Source organism: Pichia kudriavzevii, chromosome 3 (genome assembly GCF_003054445.1).
Source record: "Pichia kudriavzevii chromosome 3, complete sequence".
In the NCBI taxonomy this organism is placed as follows: domain Eukaryota; kingdom Fungi; phylum Ascomycota; class Pichiomycetes; order Pichiales; family Pichiaceae; genus Pichia; species Pichia kudriavzevii.
The window spans coordinates 574,502-589,302 of NC_042508.1; the positions used below are offsets into that span (position 1 = coordinate 574,502).

Genomic DNA, 14,801 nt, shown 5'->3' on the forward strand with positions numbered 1-14,801 from the left:
AGTATGTTAGTATGTTAAAGTATATAATAGTTTAATACTGTATTATAATGTATAATCGCATATTACCGTATTTTGTACAATAGAACAATACGGTAGTACCGGATTGTTTAGTATACCATAGTACAGTATCGTATTGCGCAATTAATTACGGTATAGAGCTACCACTATTGTGCACATGCAACAGCGCCAATCAACGGTACCGAACTTGCTGTCCCTTGGCAGCCCGTTTCTCCATCTTGAGCTGTCTCTTGCTCTTCCCGTCATTACCTCCATCATGGACTCCTTCCATGGCGCCCGCCGTCGCCCCCCTACGTGGAAGAACCATCCCCAATACCATGCTGGCAACCCCTCTAAGTCGCCATGCAGCGTATCCGGGAATGAGCAACAGTAGATAGTACACCTTCATGCTGCCAAAGACGCACATAAGCACATCAATCCCTAAGGTGAGGTATATCACGTCAAACATGTACTCTGTAAGCCCCGGCTGCTGCAAATCCTCCCCGGCCCTAACCAAAACACGCCGTCCTTCGCCATCAATCTCGTACGTAGGCCTGCCCGTCCTCTCAACAACGTATTGACACCCCCATGCAGGTACACTGTAGATAAAGTACCATTTTTTACCAAAACTCGGTCTCTTCAACAGAAATAAACACAAGATACACACCGCATTGACTATGAGTGACAACTTATGAACTGAAGACAACGTCTCAATGTTCCTGATTGCCCGTTTCTTCTCTGATGCTCCAGCCATTGCTAAACAGTGCTCGTGTCTCCTTGGATAAGAAATTCAAAGAGAATGTCTTTTGACGTCGAATGCATGGCGTAATTAGAAGTTGATCATAGTTTCCTTTTTTTTTTTCCTCATCTCTGTGCTGGCTGTTTCTCATTTACATAAGAATCCACCGCCATATTACAATTTCGTGGTAAGGCTGTTTTAGCTATGAGGTAAAAAAATGACTTGTATATACTTGAGGGAAAGAATTTGTTCTTGTGTTTGCCTACGACCTTCTGGCATCTGTTGTTATAAAGTTTGTTGTATTGGTGTATACATCTTAAGATATATATATTTTACACAAACATATATATATATATATATAATGCGTGTAATATACGGTTAAAAGCAAAGTGGTGGCGTCTATCCATGCACAGGTATGACAATGTACAAGAAAAATACACACCTCTTAGCAACAACCGCCTTGGTTGGTGTTGACGGCAGTTCCCGCCAAGCTGACGTGCGGCTTGCTGCTGGAGTTGGCCGTGGTTTGTGCATCAGAAGTCATTTGGTCCTTGATTTGTTTAGACATTAAAATGAAGGCTTGCTCGACATTTGTAGACTCTGCTGCAGAAGTCTCCAAGAGCTGAATCCCCCTTGCATCTGCAAATTCTTTGGCAACGGCATAGTCGACAACCTTCCGGTCGGTCAAATCGCTCTTGTTACCGACCAAAAGTTTCTGGACACTACTCGTAGCATACCTGTCAATCTCCTGCAACCACTGGTTGACATTGTTGAACGACTCTTGGTCAGTGACGTCGTAGACAATAATGATACCGTGTGCCCCCCTGTAGTAGGAAGACGTGATGGTTCTAAATCTCTCTTGGCCAGCAGTGTCCCAGATTTGTAACTTGATGGTCTTGCCGTCTAACTCAATGGTTCTGATCTTGAAATCAACTCCAATGGTAGAAACATAGTCTTGTGTATACGTATTTTCGGCAAACCTTAGAAGAAGACAGGATTTCCCAACCCCAGAGTCTCCAATTAACAAGAGCTTGAAAAGATAGTCGTAGTCGTTGTTCATCTTGCCCCTCAATCACACCTCTTTGATAAAAGGATAGATGCTGTACAAACCGTCTCCCTCATCAACAAGGGCAAGCCAAAAATTAATTTTACAATTATATTTTTACTCGCTCTTGATTCTCTTACGTAAGTTACCGACCTCACCGTCTGTAAACCACTTGTTTCTAATCGACCCTTGCATGAGAAAGAGAAAAAAATACTGGATTGACCACCCTCATACGTGTCATCATCCCGGAATTGATACTGGTTTGTAACCTCTCTGAGGTATAACATTCTTTTGCTCCCCAAAGGGAAAAGATAATCGACCTAATCCAGTAAGGTGGCTGGTTGTAGCATGAATTTCCTCCTTAAATCGTGTGCCGAGATACACCAGCCATTTCCTATTTAGGAAACAGCCACTTTCAAGAGATGCCTATATTTATCTTTGCTAATTTGACACTTCTATTTATAAGGTACAATCTGCCCTCTCTCCATTTGTGAACACCGCAAACTGCTTATATCTGTAATCCAACCCTTTCACTGCGGGTCTCCTTTCACTACTCAGAAGCTTCTCATACCTTTAATTACTTAACTACAGTTGCATTAACTTGAAAATATACACATTTTCAGTTCAACTCAATTCCATTCAATTCTTCTTTTTTTTCTTTCATATTTCAGATAATTGTATTCATATTTGCATCCAGCCTTTCACTTATTAAACTTATTTGCATTATTTCGAACTTTTACATGTTCCTCTAATTAATAAATAACCTAACTTTAGTCATTCGTTCCAATCCATCAGAAACAACATCAAAACTGTGCATAATGGACCAACTAAACAATCCAAAACTAAGAAAAACTGCATCTTCCTTATCCATTCTGAGCAAAACAAGGAAAATATCTCAAGAGCTACAAAGACCCCTCAAAAGAGCAACATCGTTAAGCTACAGGGTCTTCACACCAACAAATATGGTCATTCCTACCTCCCTGTCTTCTAATTCTTTGTCTGCCCATAATCATAGTATCAATGAACCCAACACTGCGACATTGGGTAACTTCTCCACCCGTGCCAGTAAGGCTACAAGAAGGTTCAGAAGTTTGAGGAAATTGAAAATTAAACATGCCGTTGAAACTCCAAGTACATCGCCAATTGGCAATTTCACATCTAGCGCATTTGAAGTGAATTTGATTTCACCTCCTTCATCTCCAAGGCATTTACAGGATGAAAATGATGATGAGGAGGAATCGACGAATGAATCTGAGACATCCGTTTTTTCAAACGATTATAATAACTACACAGAAATATCTTGCGAAACATCTCCGATTACTAAGAGAGACTTGAGATTCAAACCTATTCTAGGCGACCTAAGTAACTCTTTGTTTCCTGATGAATTGGATCACCATTTGTGGGTTTTCCAAGAATCAGCATCTCTACGAAGACAGTCCAAAAACTGCCATAGAATTTTTCAAATTCCTGAAATTTTGGAATTAATTCTAAGACACGTTTCCCATGATTATACATCTAATATTCCTGTGGAACCAAAATTGAAAAGACGTCCTCCTTTATCCTATAACCATTCATTGATACTCTATGGAGAAGAAGATGGGGAAAAAATATGGAAGAGAACAAAGTCCGGGGAGATTATTCCAACAAAACAACGTGCTGCTAAAAATCCAAATGTTCATAATTGTTTACTGGTTAACAAATTATGGAACTTTACAATGCTATCCATATTAAATGAGAATTTATATTTTGAAAACACCGAAAAATTCAAAGTTTTTGCTAGTTCATTGGATGTGATCAAAAAGCAACACAGCTTACAGCCTTTCTCAATTGTTTTGCATAAAATTAAAACCTCCCAATCATCAATTGAACATTTCTCCAGTGCAATAGATCCATACAGATTATCATGGTTGGAAATGTACATTTGTCAATCCATTCTACCATCAATGAAATTGATAACATCAGCCTTGGAAAAACTAATACTTCCAGGGTGTACGTATTTAACAGACGACTACTTAAGTAACATTATTTTCAAAACCCCAAATTTGAAGACTTTAGACATACGTGCATGTGACCAAATAACAGATACCTCACTGTACTATATATCGCAACATTGTCCACAACTGGAGGTCTTAAATTGTGGTCGACATAGACGTGGTGAACTAATCACTGATATTTCCATCGGCCAAATAGCAAGAAACTGTCCTTTGAAAACTATTGGAATTGCTGGGTGTGGAATATCCGATTGGTCCATCTGGGAAATAGCTTTGAATTGTAGTGCTACTCTAGAGAGGTTGAGTGTAAACTACTGTTGGAAACTTACAGATTCTGGTATCTGTAAAGTTTTGAAGACGGGCATGTTGGATGGACTAAAAGTCTTGGAGATCAGAGGTCTGAACATCGAAAATGTCGAAGAATTAGTTTATTGGGAGAGGAGAAGTGCAAACAAAGGAAACAGGAAAGTTCTCATTGAAGCATGTGAGAGAATCGATAGAATGATTTATGATTTCCAAAAGCAGTTGCATTTGGAGATTAATAGAAACATATTGAGCGATTTGGGCAGTTGGTTAGAACAATCTGATTCTGACATTGACCATTCGGCATTTTTACGACGTTTTGCTGATGATCTATAACGATAAACCGAGAAATAAAGACCATTTTGGACCACTTTATATATACCTTTTCAGAATATACATATATATATATAAAAATATGTGTATTTGTATATATTTGAAAAATTAAGCTTCGCAGAACGCTCTATAGAGGATGAAAGGTTTGGAAGATTCATTAACTAACTCAACTTCTGCACCTGGTGCAATAAAGTATACACCACCTTCAAATGCATCAAGAGAGATATTCTCATCGTTTTGGTTCAATTTACCGGTACCTTCGGTAACAATAACTATCGATGGGCCATCAATACCTTTCATTTGTGCCTTACCTGCATTGTCAAACTTGATTTGTAGGACTGAGAACTCGTCGATTGGAGGGTCATAGAGTGCAAATTTTGCATCACCAGAACCACGAGGGAATGGGGCAGGTGGCTGTTTTTGTTCCTCGACGGGATTTGTAGAATAGGTTAGACTGCTGACCAAAACCTCAACATCCTTGAACTTTGGAGTAAAGCCGGCACGAATAACATTATCAGAAGCAGCCATACATTCCATGATATCACCGGAGATATATGCATGAGGTTCACGAGCTTGTAAAAACATTGCTTCACCTGATTTCAAGTTACAATGGTTTAGCATTAGGCAACCGCAGAATAGACCAACATCTTTTGGAAATTGTTCATTCAAGCGTTGAATCAAATCCGCTAATTCATTACCAAATAAGGATGGTTCTTCGACTGATCTCTTGACCAATTTAGTTGCAACTTCAGCAATAAAAGTTTCGTCTGAACTCATGACTCTGTGGAAAACATTCTTTAAATTTTCCTTTGAGGGATTTGCAATGAAATCCTTTGTAGCCTTCTCGCCAACTAGTTCTGCAAATTCAGGAATAGTCTCCAACTCGTGTTTGATTGCTGCCAATGGCTTGAATCCACAGAATGCTTCAAAATCGGTAATTGCAACCGCCATCTCTGGTTTATGGTTATCATCTGGATAGTGTTCTGGATCAGAGGCATGTAATTGTTGTGCCAACTTCTTATCTGGATGTGCTTGGATAGATAGAACCTTCTTGATAGATAGAACCTTGTAAAGGAAGGGCAATTCTTTGGAAGACCCGAATTTCGCAATAACTTTATCGCCTAAGTACTTGGAGGGATTCTGCGCAATCAATTCAGACAATGGTTTGCCTGTCTCGTAGACTATGGTTGGCACCTTTGGATGTGTACCCATCCATAGTTCTGCATATGGGGTGTTCTCGTCAATCTTGACGTGTTCTGGATCATTAGCTGCTGCATATCTTGCAACTGCAGAAGAGGAACCTAACTTACCCCATGCATAGTTTTGTGGACCACCAACGACTCTAAATACAGACATGTTTTTTTCTTTTAAACAAAAGGAAAGCTGAATATAGACAAAAGAGAACAGAGAGAAAAGACAATCCATAAAAGAAACTGCTTATAAACAAAGGACACACCATGCGGAAACCGATGAAATGTCAGAATAATACGAAATTAACACGTTATTTTTCCTCAATTTATAGGACGACGCTGTGGAGTTTTTCCGGCCGGCAAAATTGGCGAGGCCACTCCACCGTACTATATTGATGCGTACCTTATTTCTTCCAACTTTTCTTTCCCTTGTCAATTTGACACTTTTGGAGATGAATATTGGGATTACGGTGGAGACACTTTGCTTAAAGAATCCTTTTATTAAGACTGGCTGGTGTTTCTATTTACGGTATCTTTATATATGGTCACTATACATCAAGCATTTCCTGACTGTCTATATCTGATCTGTTCTGGTGCATACTTAACTTACTTCTAAATGATCCATATCCGTGACTTAGTCTTGACAGATGTAATAAGCTGTTTGATTTTGCAATCTGGATTGGAGTGGAGGACCTTGAAGCAGGTAGGCTTCTCGATGTGTCCTTCGGGACATATATAGGGGTTGGTTCTCCAACGGAGGAGTCATCGTCAAATACGGAACCATATTGAGGGGCCTCTTCGGTCAACCCCAACTCCATTAACGATGTACTTGAGGGATGGGGGCTGCTGGTGGGTGATTTGGGATCGAAAATCATATCCTTTAGTGAATCTGTGTATGTAGGAGGAACATCTTTCCTTTGGTCATGCGCCAATGAATACGGGTCGTCATTGAATAGAAAAGATTCTGGATTCATATCATCTATTGGACATATAAACAGCTCTGGCTCTTGGTCCATTAAGGGCGCTTCTCCAGCGTCTGCGAAAAGCAGTGTTTTCTCTTTCATGAATTCCACATTACCCTCGTTATCGATACGGGGGGTTTTCGCAAAGATGGGTATATCAGGATCGATATGGAAGGATAAGGGGATTTTTGACTTGATCTGAGATACATGACCATCTGGGTTAACCAAGTTGATAAACAACAATAACCTATGTTTAATAGATATGGTTTTGCATCCAAAATCCGGCGAGATTTTCGTGATACTTTTCGGTAATGGCAATTTGGCCTCTAACGCCCAAATATCGTTAGACAATTGGTACTGTGGAATCGGAGGCATGCTCTGGTGATACACGACTTTCTCCTCGTTTATATCTCTATCGATTTTCATCTTTAGATATTGAACAACTTGAAACGATATTTTACCTAGTTTCAGACCTTTGGTGATGGGTATTACAAGGATGTTGACCTTCAACGTCGAGCCAAGCGAGACTCCTTTCCTTGGTATACGTATCTTGTATTGCAGTTTACCTGGCCATGAATTTTCAGCAAGAAATTCCTCATTTCTAACCAATTCCAAGGTGGACAATGAACGAATTATACGTAAATATTTGCTAGTTTTCAGCGGTATATCATTATAGGGGACAATGGAAGATTGTAACATGTATACAATGTTTGCCGGTTTTAGAGACTCTAATGATTCCGGCGTGCCCTGTGGTATGGTTACCTTGAATGGTAGGCTATAATTACCGGCCGGAAGCTCAAAGACCGAATCGGATGACAGTGACGTCAACGTGGAGTCTTTAGAAAATGGAGTTACCCCAAGTGGGATATCATTTGTGTAGTGGTAGGTCTGTAAATTATTGAAATTAGGTAGCGGACAAGTCGTTGCACGTTGTTGGCCGTGGATGTTATTGGTCGCATCGTCAAAATCTTCATCCGATCCGATTGGTGAAGTGAGAAGATTGGTCCAGAAATGACTGTATACTGTGGTTGATGAAGTGTAGGGACATGTCGAAAGAATTTGTCCTGTAGATGTCCTGTAGCTCTCTACAAAGTCGATGTTTAGTGTCCCCAACAGCGTAAGTTTAACACACGAAATTAACGTAGGTTTGGATAACGCAAATACCACATGGCCTTCCAGTAAACTCCCTGAAGACGAATCTTGTGGGGAACCCGAAATGACAAGTGTGTTTCTGATGGGTGTTTCCACACGGATGCTGTGCATGTTTGTTGGTTGGAGTAACGGTGTATTGAAATAAAGGGACAACTCATAAATAGCTGTGAGTGTGAGTTCTTAATCTAGGAAATGCTTTAGATTATATAATCGGTCCAATTTGGATCATCACTTTCTCTCATGACAGATTTTATTGGAATTGAGAGAGAGAGAAAAAAACTCGAAAGCGGGGTCCAGCCGTATAAAAAATAGGGGGTCCGAAAGCTTATCGCATTGTCTCTTTTTCTTTCTTTAAAAGGCCAAGTTTTTGGTGCAGAAAACGTTTTCTTTTTTTTTTTTTTTTCATATACACCCCATGAACAATCTGTTTCTGTTACTGGAAAAGAAAAGAACAATGTGATGGGAACGAAAAGGAGGAGAAGGAGGAGATGTTATTAATGGAAATGAATATGTTCATTTGTTAGACACGGTACTAGATTCTAAGTGCAACATTTATGTTGTTCCCCCCCCCCCCCCCCCATGTTTATCAGATAGTAAAATTTCGAGTGTGAGTGACAAGGGGGCGGAAGGAGTTTCCCGTGTATGGGAGTTTTCGGATGGGTGATTCCCCCTCGGTCCCATGACATTTTGACAGACTTAACAAACATATTAATGAAACCAAGTTCCATATTCCGGATGGCAAGGCATATCTTAGAAACCTTTGCTGCATTCGAGGTCAAGGACTTCACTTCTGAAATCATAAAGTTTGTTGTAGTTGTAGTTGCCCTACTAGAGTTTACGTTGTAATCAGTGTCAATTTCAGAGGAGAAGAGTGAAAAACTTGCTTGTGTTATTCTTTTCTGCACATATGCTTTTGGTTGGAATTCCTTTATATGTGAGACCTCATACTGACTCATTCTGATCTTTTAGGCTTCCATTTGCTGCAAATTAACACCGTAATACCTGATTTGCCAGGACAGTTGAATAGTTGGTCTAACTTGCTACTTTGCATACCTATAGTTATAAATAATACCACTTTATCGGATCATATCATTGTGTTATAATATAGTAACCTTTTTCCATTCCCAAACTGAAATTCTTGGGACTCTTAGAAAGGAGGTTTGAATTTGGCTCCTTCTCTACCCATCACCTCGATGTTGTTATAAATCAAAAGATACGACCAATGGCAATATCATAGTTACCACTATTATCTTGTGGCATCCATTTCTCACTGGAATTTTTGTTCAAAGACAAGTAGCTTTTCAACATGATGGAGACTCAATTAATGCTTTCCAACGGAACAAGAGAATGACATTTTATCTGCTCTTCAACCATGAGAACCATAGAAAAAGGACCTTCATCATTAATACTTGTGTTTTTCCTCTTCTTGTTACGTTAACCGTTTACATTAATAGCACGGAAATTAGTTAAACTTTTCGTGAAGTTTTGCACACAAAGGCTATTGTTTTTATATAAATCACATTCTGTGTTGAAAGAGACAGTTTTCTGTAACCCCAAGTTTTTACTTTTCCAAATAAGTAATTGAAAAGAAATCCGGAAACTGTTTTTATACACAGAATTGGAATCCCAGGGGAAATTATCTCTGATTGAATATATTTTCAATGGTAAAAGGAATAGCATTTCCTATTTCACCATTCCCTTTGGTCACTTGTTGGGAAATACCAAAAATGTTAAGCTCTATATATATTTATAGACAACTAACTCTCGCAGACTTATTTAGATAACATTGTTATAACATACATCAAACGTTACAAAGAGAAGCCCTTCCCCCGGTAGCAGGGACAAACAAACCAAAGGTGTTTCCTTAAAGATCATCCCTTCTCTCTTCTTTAATAACAACAAAACCATCTGTCGCGCACGGGAATTCAGCAGCAGTGGAAATTAACGCTAAAAATTGTATATGGCCATTTTCTAATGCCCACATCAACGCATTGGGATGTCTTCTATGGGGGGGACATCCAAACGACACCACAAATGGCATTTGGAATCACACCACGTTTAACAAGAGCAACAGGTCTTATCAGCTCTGCTGCAAGACACTTAAGCACTTCTGCTGTAGCTCTCCAGCAAGATTTCACCCATTTCGGATACAAGACCATTCCGAAGGACGAGAAGGAAAACCTTGTTAAAGGCGTCTTCTCATCTGTTGCCTCCAATTACGACGTTATGAATGATGTTATGTCTATGGGTATCCACAGATTATGGAAGAAACACCTAATTGAGAAGTTGGATTGTGGTATGAGACCAAATTCAAACGAACCTCTAGACTTCTTGGATGTTGCAGGTGGTACTGGTGATATTGCCTTTGGTTTGTTAGACCACGCAAGATTGAAGTACGGCGACAATAAGTCCACCATGACTGTTGCCGATATCAATCCAGATATGTTGAGGGAAGGTGAAAAGAGATGTTTATCGACTCCTTACGCCAATTCCCCAAGAATCCAATTTCTTGAACAGAATGGTGAGAAAATGGATGCAATTCCTGACAACTCTAAAGACGTGTACACTATTGCCTTTGGTATTCGGAATTTTACAAACATTCAGGCAGGTTTGAATACCGCTTACAGAGTCTTGAAGCCGGGAGGAATCTTTGCTTGCCTAGAATTCTCCCAAGTCAATGATCCTGCTCTCGACTACCTCTATCAGGCATACTCTTTCTCCCTCTTGCCATTGATGGGACAATTGATTGCCAACGATAGAGACTCTTACCAGTACCTTGTCGAAAGTATCAGAAAGTTCCCAAACCAGGAAACCTTTGCAAACATGATCAGAGAAGCAGGTTTCTACGTCCCTGGTAAGGGATACGAAAACCTCACCTTTGGTGTTGCGGCCATCCACATTGGTGTTAAGTTATAATTGTTCATATCTAGTATTACTATAATAGCAACCCTGTTTATAGAGTATCTTGTATAGAGCCAACACGTTGCATTTTCGCGGACTATAAAAGGGAGACATCCCCCCCCCCCCTCATTCTCCTGCTCGTTGGGATTTATTGACTCTCCTGGCTCTTGAACTTTCTCCTTTCTCATCCTTATGCTAGGGCATTACGTGTATCAGTGAGGATTCGTCCGAGATCATGTGTTTGCTAGTTGAAAACTTCAACATGACTGCTCTCAGCTCTTCTTCTAGATGGGCTGGGGAATTTTTGGAACCCCAAAACCAAGACATTTTGCATGCTGAAGAAATGGCGGTTTGTCTTGTTGGCCACTATCCATGTCTGTGACAGGAGAGTGTCTGTTCTCTAATTGTTCATATTTCCCTCTGTAGCTCTAATGGCAGTGCCCGTTGTTCAAAAACTTTTGTAGCATTGGATGTGTAAACTGTTTTATATGGCGTGTGCACCTCAGTATGTAACTGTACGAACACAACGCCTTCGTAGTTAGTGTGTTTTTTCACGGGTTTTTTTTTGCACTTATTTTTTTAATTTTACTTCCTTTTTTTTTTTTGGTTCTGTATTGACTTTTCATGCCTTTGGAATCAATCTCATAGTTTACCAAACATATCTTGCTGATAACTCTTTCTAATCACATCACCAGCAAGTAAATAGAACTTTGAAATGTTCAAGAAATTCTCCAAAGATGACGTGCACACACGTACCAATGTGAAATCCTCCATTGCAAAGAACATCAGAAACAAGATAGTTGAACAATATCCACTCCTCCAGGACCATATCGATGATATCATGCCTAAAAAAGTGTCAGTCTCCCTATACAAGTGTGAAGGCAAAATCCAACTTTATGTTGTCAATGGAGAAATTTTATTCTATCAACAGTTTGATGATTTCATTCCGGAACTACGTCTAGTACACAAATATCCAGAAGCTTTTCCAAGGGTTCAAGTTGACAGAGGTGCAATTAAATTTGTTCTTGGAGGTTCAAATATCATGTGTCCTGGGTTGACCTCTAAGGGTGCACAGTTGCCGGATGAAGATTGGCCTGTTAATAAGATTGTTGTAGTTTATGCTGAGGGTAAGGAGAGTGCAATGGCTGTCGGTAAATTGGCAATGTCAATTAATGACATTAAAACCATAAACAAGGATACGGGCGTAGAATTATATGAGTATTTAGGTGACGGTATGTGGAATTTTAGGGAATAGATTGTTTAAGTTACTTGTCAGCTTTTTACTGTTACATAGATTTTAAACTTGGTGTTGATGTATTGCCGTTCTTGAATAATTTCTTGTTTCCTGGTAAATGCAGATTAGGGTCACGGAATGATGTAAAGGTAAAAGAGTGTGGGAGGTTGGTCTGAATGTTGTACTCATCGCCATTATTAGAACTTTGTAATTCGTGCAAATTCATGGTGGAACGTGTACGTAGCGTACTCTTCAATTCTTTGCTCTTCTGTGAATGTGATAAACTACGCCCTTCTTCTAAGTCGTATGCTTCTTGTAAGAATTGCGGTTTGCGATACCCCTGAACTTTTCTAAAAAAATTCTTAAGATTCCCAAACTTGTAGATAATCCCATAGTAAAGCACTAATGTCACCATCAAAAACAACCCAAAGGTAACAAAGGGAGAATTTACGTTGTCATCTATCTCAACAATAGTCTGACTAGTCTTCTCCTTCTCGTGTTTCTCAGCAACTGTTGGCCCTGGGAATACACCAACTTCATCAGCGCCCTCTGTTTGTGAGGAAGCATAGATTACCATCTTACCCAAAGTCCATGACAGCTCATTACCTTGGATGTTGTTCACACTCTTAAATATTGGTTCATCTTTCCCCTCAATGCTCTTAGATTCATCAACGCCCAACCTTGGAATATCAAAACCTTCGTGAAGAATATTGACTATCCAACTTGCCTTAAAACATGATGTTTGTAATAGCTCTAAGGTTAAAGCCTCGCCATACTCATGGTTATCAAACTTTGCCTTGATTGTTTCCCATGGTGTTTTGCAAAACTCTTCAGTGGCCTTTTCAAACATCTCATAATTATACTCGTCGGTCAATTTGAAAACGTCATGGGCTGTATACCAATATTCACTAACTCCAACAAATTTCTCTTTGGAAAAGTCCATTGCCGGACCATGAACACCATTAAACAAACACGGCTCTTCGGCACATGGCATGTGTTTCAACAATAGTGGATATATAGTTTTCAAACATCCTTCGTACTCGCCTGATCCTGTAACGGTGTAAGTTTTCCCATTATATTCCACATCTGTTTGCATTCCTACGGGTGAGCAAGGGTCAGTCAAATCGCCCTTACCATCGCCATTTTTATCGTAATTTATATTTGGAGGTAACGCATTGATTAACGCATCGAGCTGTCTCCTTCTAGCCTCATTTGCACCAAACCCCAGCCAACTTGAAACGAAAACCGGCCATTCATGAAGCGATCCATCATTTTGCCTCAACCTAACAGTGTACATATCATCTCCATGTTTGTTTACCTGTTCTTTGTCACTAGGTACAAAAGCCAATTGGGTTGATGCACCACCCATATCCATAAACCCATATGGTATTGAATTTACATCTTCTAGTTTACCACTGAGGTAGTTCAACGCAAGCCATCCGTAAAGTCCTTCTGTATCGCCATCAATAACTTCTATGTGCTCCTCGCATGGCAATACTACAAATTCACTCTCCTTGGAAATAACGTCACATACCTGTTTTAAAATTCTGTCTCTGGATTTTGATGGTAGTAACCTCATTCCTGCGGTTGCTTGAACAAATACCGGTGTGATGGAATGTAAATTGGCGGGTATTATTCCTTTTGCTGTTTCAATTAGTGTTGCAAAATGGTCTCCCCATAAATCATAGCTTCCTTTCTTCAAATATCCATATGTTGATAATCCAGGTTTGGTTTTGGTATTTGAAATTTGTTGAATTTGAGGTAATACAGTTGTTGAATCATTGGTATACTGGTATACCAATGCCCGAGACCCAGATGATCCAGCATCTATTATAAGGGCGTATTTCATGGTAGTTGGCAGTGTTGCACTTGTTCCCTTCCAGAGAGGAAAAACAATTCTAAAAAAACGGAGATTATAAACACTTCTATTTTTTGATTGTAACTCATGTGACATTGACGGAAAAATTAGTGCGCTTACTTGAATTTGTTCTAATTGCCAGCAATAAAGGAAAGTACAATAGAAAATGGAATTATACCTATAAAAGCAAGTTACAAACTCTTGTCAAACCTTTCCCCAAACTTGGGTTGCATTTCCAAATAAACCGCTGTTGGTTAGGCTGCTTTTTGAATAAGGCTTGTTATAGAGTGTCAGGTGAAATGAGGTGTAAACCGTTTAACTTTTGACGTAATAATGCACACAGGAGTGAAACAGTACTCCCTATTGAAGCTCTGTTTGGCTCTAATACATTTAATACTTCAATACTCTTCTAAGTGTACACTGTAAACAAGTCAAAACCTTGCAGGGTCGCTTCGCAAAACAATATCCGAAAGTTCAGGTGTTAACCGAATTCATTGACCAAAAATAAGCGAAATCAACTTTTTTGCAATATTTTTACTGGAATAAATTGTTTTCGGAGGATCGCCGAGCAATCGAAAAGAAAATTTCACCAGGTTCGGATATTAGCCGACAAAAATATTCAAAAATAGGCGAACTGCCCTATATCACCCTTTTTTTTTCTGTCAATTTTTTTTTTTTGACTCAAGCCTCGCAACCATTTAACATAAGGTCCGATTTTCGGCTCTTCTCTTATTTTTAGATCCTCACAATTAACAAATTTATATTGTTGTTTCATTTCAAAGCAACCTCTTTGGCGTTTCTTCAGGTTGAGATCACCTAACGTATGTATGTTTGTTCACATTAGTATATAAAAGTTCTCAATGTTTGGAAACAAGGGCAAAGTTGCAAATTTAATGCGTTGTAGCTTGGAAAGCATGTTACACGCACGTTGCATCCGTCAATTATAGCTACATTGATCTAGCTACCCTTTTTACTTTATCAAAAACAGAACATTTAGAGGAAAAAACAAATTCTCTATTTAATTAATCATAAATATAGAGAACATTTAGAGGAAAAAACAAATTCTCTATTTAATTAATCATAAATAAAGAGAACA

General features: G+C 39.2%; 8 protein-coding genes across 8 annotated transcripts; 3 read left to right on the forward strand and 5 right to left on the reverse strand.

Moving 5' to 3' along the window:
- Positions 1-190: 190 nt before the first annotated feature.
- On the reverse strand, positions 191-751 carry C5L36_0C02710 (uncharacterized protein; the record flags this gene model as incomplete). The annotated part of the gene is made up of 1 exon (XM_029465947.1): positions 191-751. One exon carries the CDS (start codon positions 749-751, stop codon positions 191-193), a length of 561 nt encoding a protein of 186 aa, XP_029321807.1.
- A 430-nt stretch (positions 752-1,181) lies between these two features.
- Positions 1,182-1,796, reverse strand: C5L36_0C02720 (uncharacterized protein; the record flags this gene model as incomplete). Its single annotated transcript, XM_029465948.1, has 1 exon — positions 1,182-1,796. One exon carries the CDS (start codon positions 1,794-1,796, stop codon positions 1,182-1,184), a length of 615 nt encoding a protein of 204 aa, XP_029321808.1.
- An 803-nt stretch (positions 1,797-2,599) lies between these two features.
- C5L36_0C02730 (uncharacterized protein) lies at positions 2,600-4,411 on the forward strand (the record flags this gene model as incomplete). Its single annotated transcript, XM_029465949.1, has 1 exon — positions 2,600-4,411. The coding sequence occupies one exon, from the start codon at positions 2,600-2,602 to the stop codon at positions 4,409-4,411; it is 1,812 nt and encodes a 603-aa protein (XP_029321809.1).
- A 105-nt stretch (positions 4,412-4,516) lies between these two features.
- C5L36_0C02740 (uncharacterized protein) lies at positions 4,517-5,833 on the reverse strand (the record flags this gene model as incomplete). Its single annotated transcript, XM_029465950.1, has 1 exon — positions 4,517-5,833. One exon carries the CDS (start codon positions 5,831-5,833, stop codon positions 4,517-4,519), a length of 1,317 nt encoding a protein of 438 aa, XP_029321810.1.
- A 313-nt stretch (positions 5,834-6,146) lies between these two features.
- C5L36_0C02750 (uncharacterized protein) lies at positions 6,147-7,823 on the reverse strand (the record flags this gene model as incomplete). Its single annotated transcript, XM_029465951.1, has 1 exon — positions 6,147-7,823. One exon carries the CDS (start codon positions 7,821-7,823, stop codon positions 6,147-6,149), a length of 1,677 nt encoding a protein of 558 aa, XP_029321811.1.
- Positions 7,824-9,686: 1,863 nt separating this feature from the next.
- On the forward strand, positions 9,687-10,628 carry C5L36_0C02760 (uncharacterized protein; the record flags this gene model as incomplete). The annotated part of the gene is made up of 1 exon (XM_029465952.1): positions 9,687-10,628. The coding sequence occupies one exon, from the start codon at positions 9,687-9,689 to the stop codon at positions 10,626-10,628; it is 942 nt and encodes a 313-aa protein (XP_029321812.1).
- Positions 10,629-11,328: 700 nt separating this feature from the next.
- Positions 11,329-11,868, forward strand: C5L36_0C02770 (uncharacterized protein; the record flags this gene model as incomplete). Its single annotated transcript, XM_029465953.1, has 1 exon — positions 11,329-11,868. The coding sequence occupies one exon, from the start codon at positions 11,329-11,331 to the stop codon at positions 11,866-11,868; it is 540 nt and encodes a 179-aa protein (XP_029321813.1).
- A 31-nt stretch (positions 11,869-11,899) lies between these two features.
- C5L36_0C02780 (uncharacterized protein) lies at positions 11,900-13,801 on the reverse strand (the record flags this gene model as incomplete). The annotated part of the gene is made up of 1 exon (XM_029465954.1): positions 11,900-13,801. One exon carries the CDS (start codon positions 13,799-13,801, stop codon positions 11,900-11,902), a length of 1,902 nt encoding a protein of 633 aa, XP_029321814.1.
- Between the last annotated feature and the right edge of the window lie 1,000 nt (positions 13,802-14,801).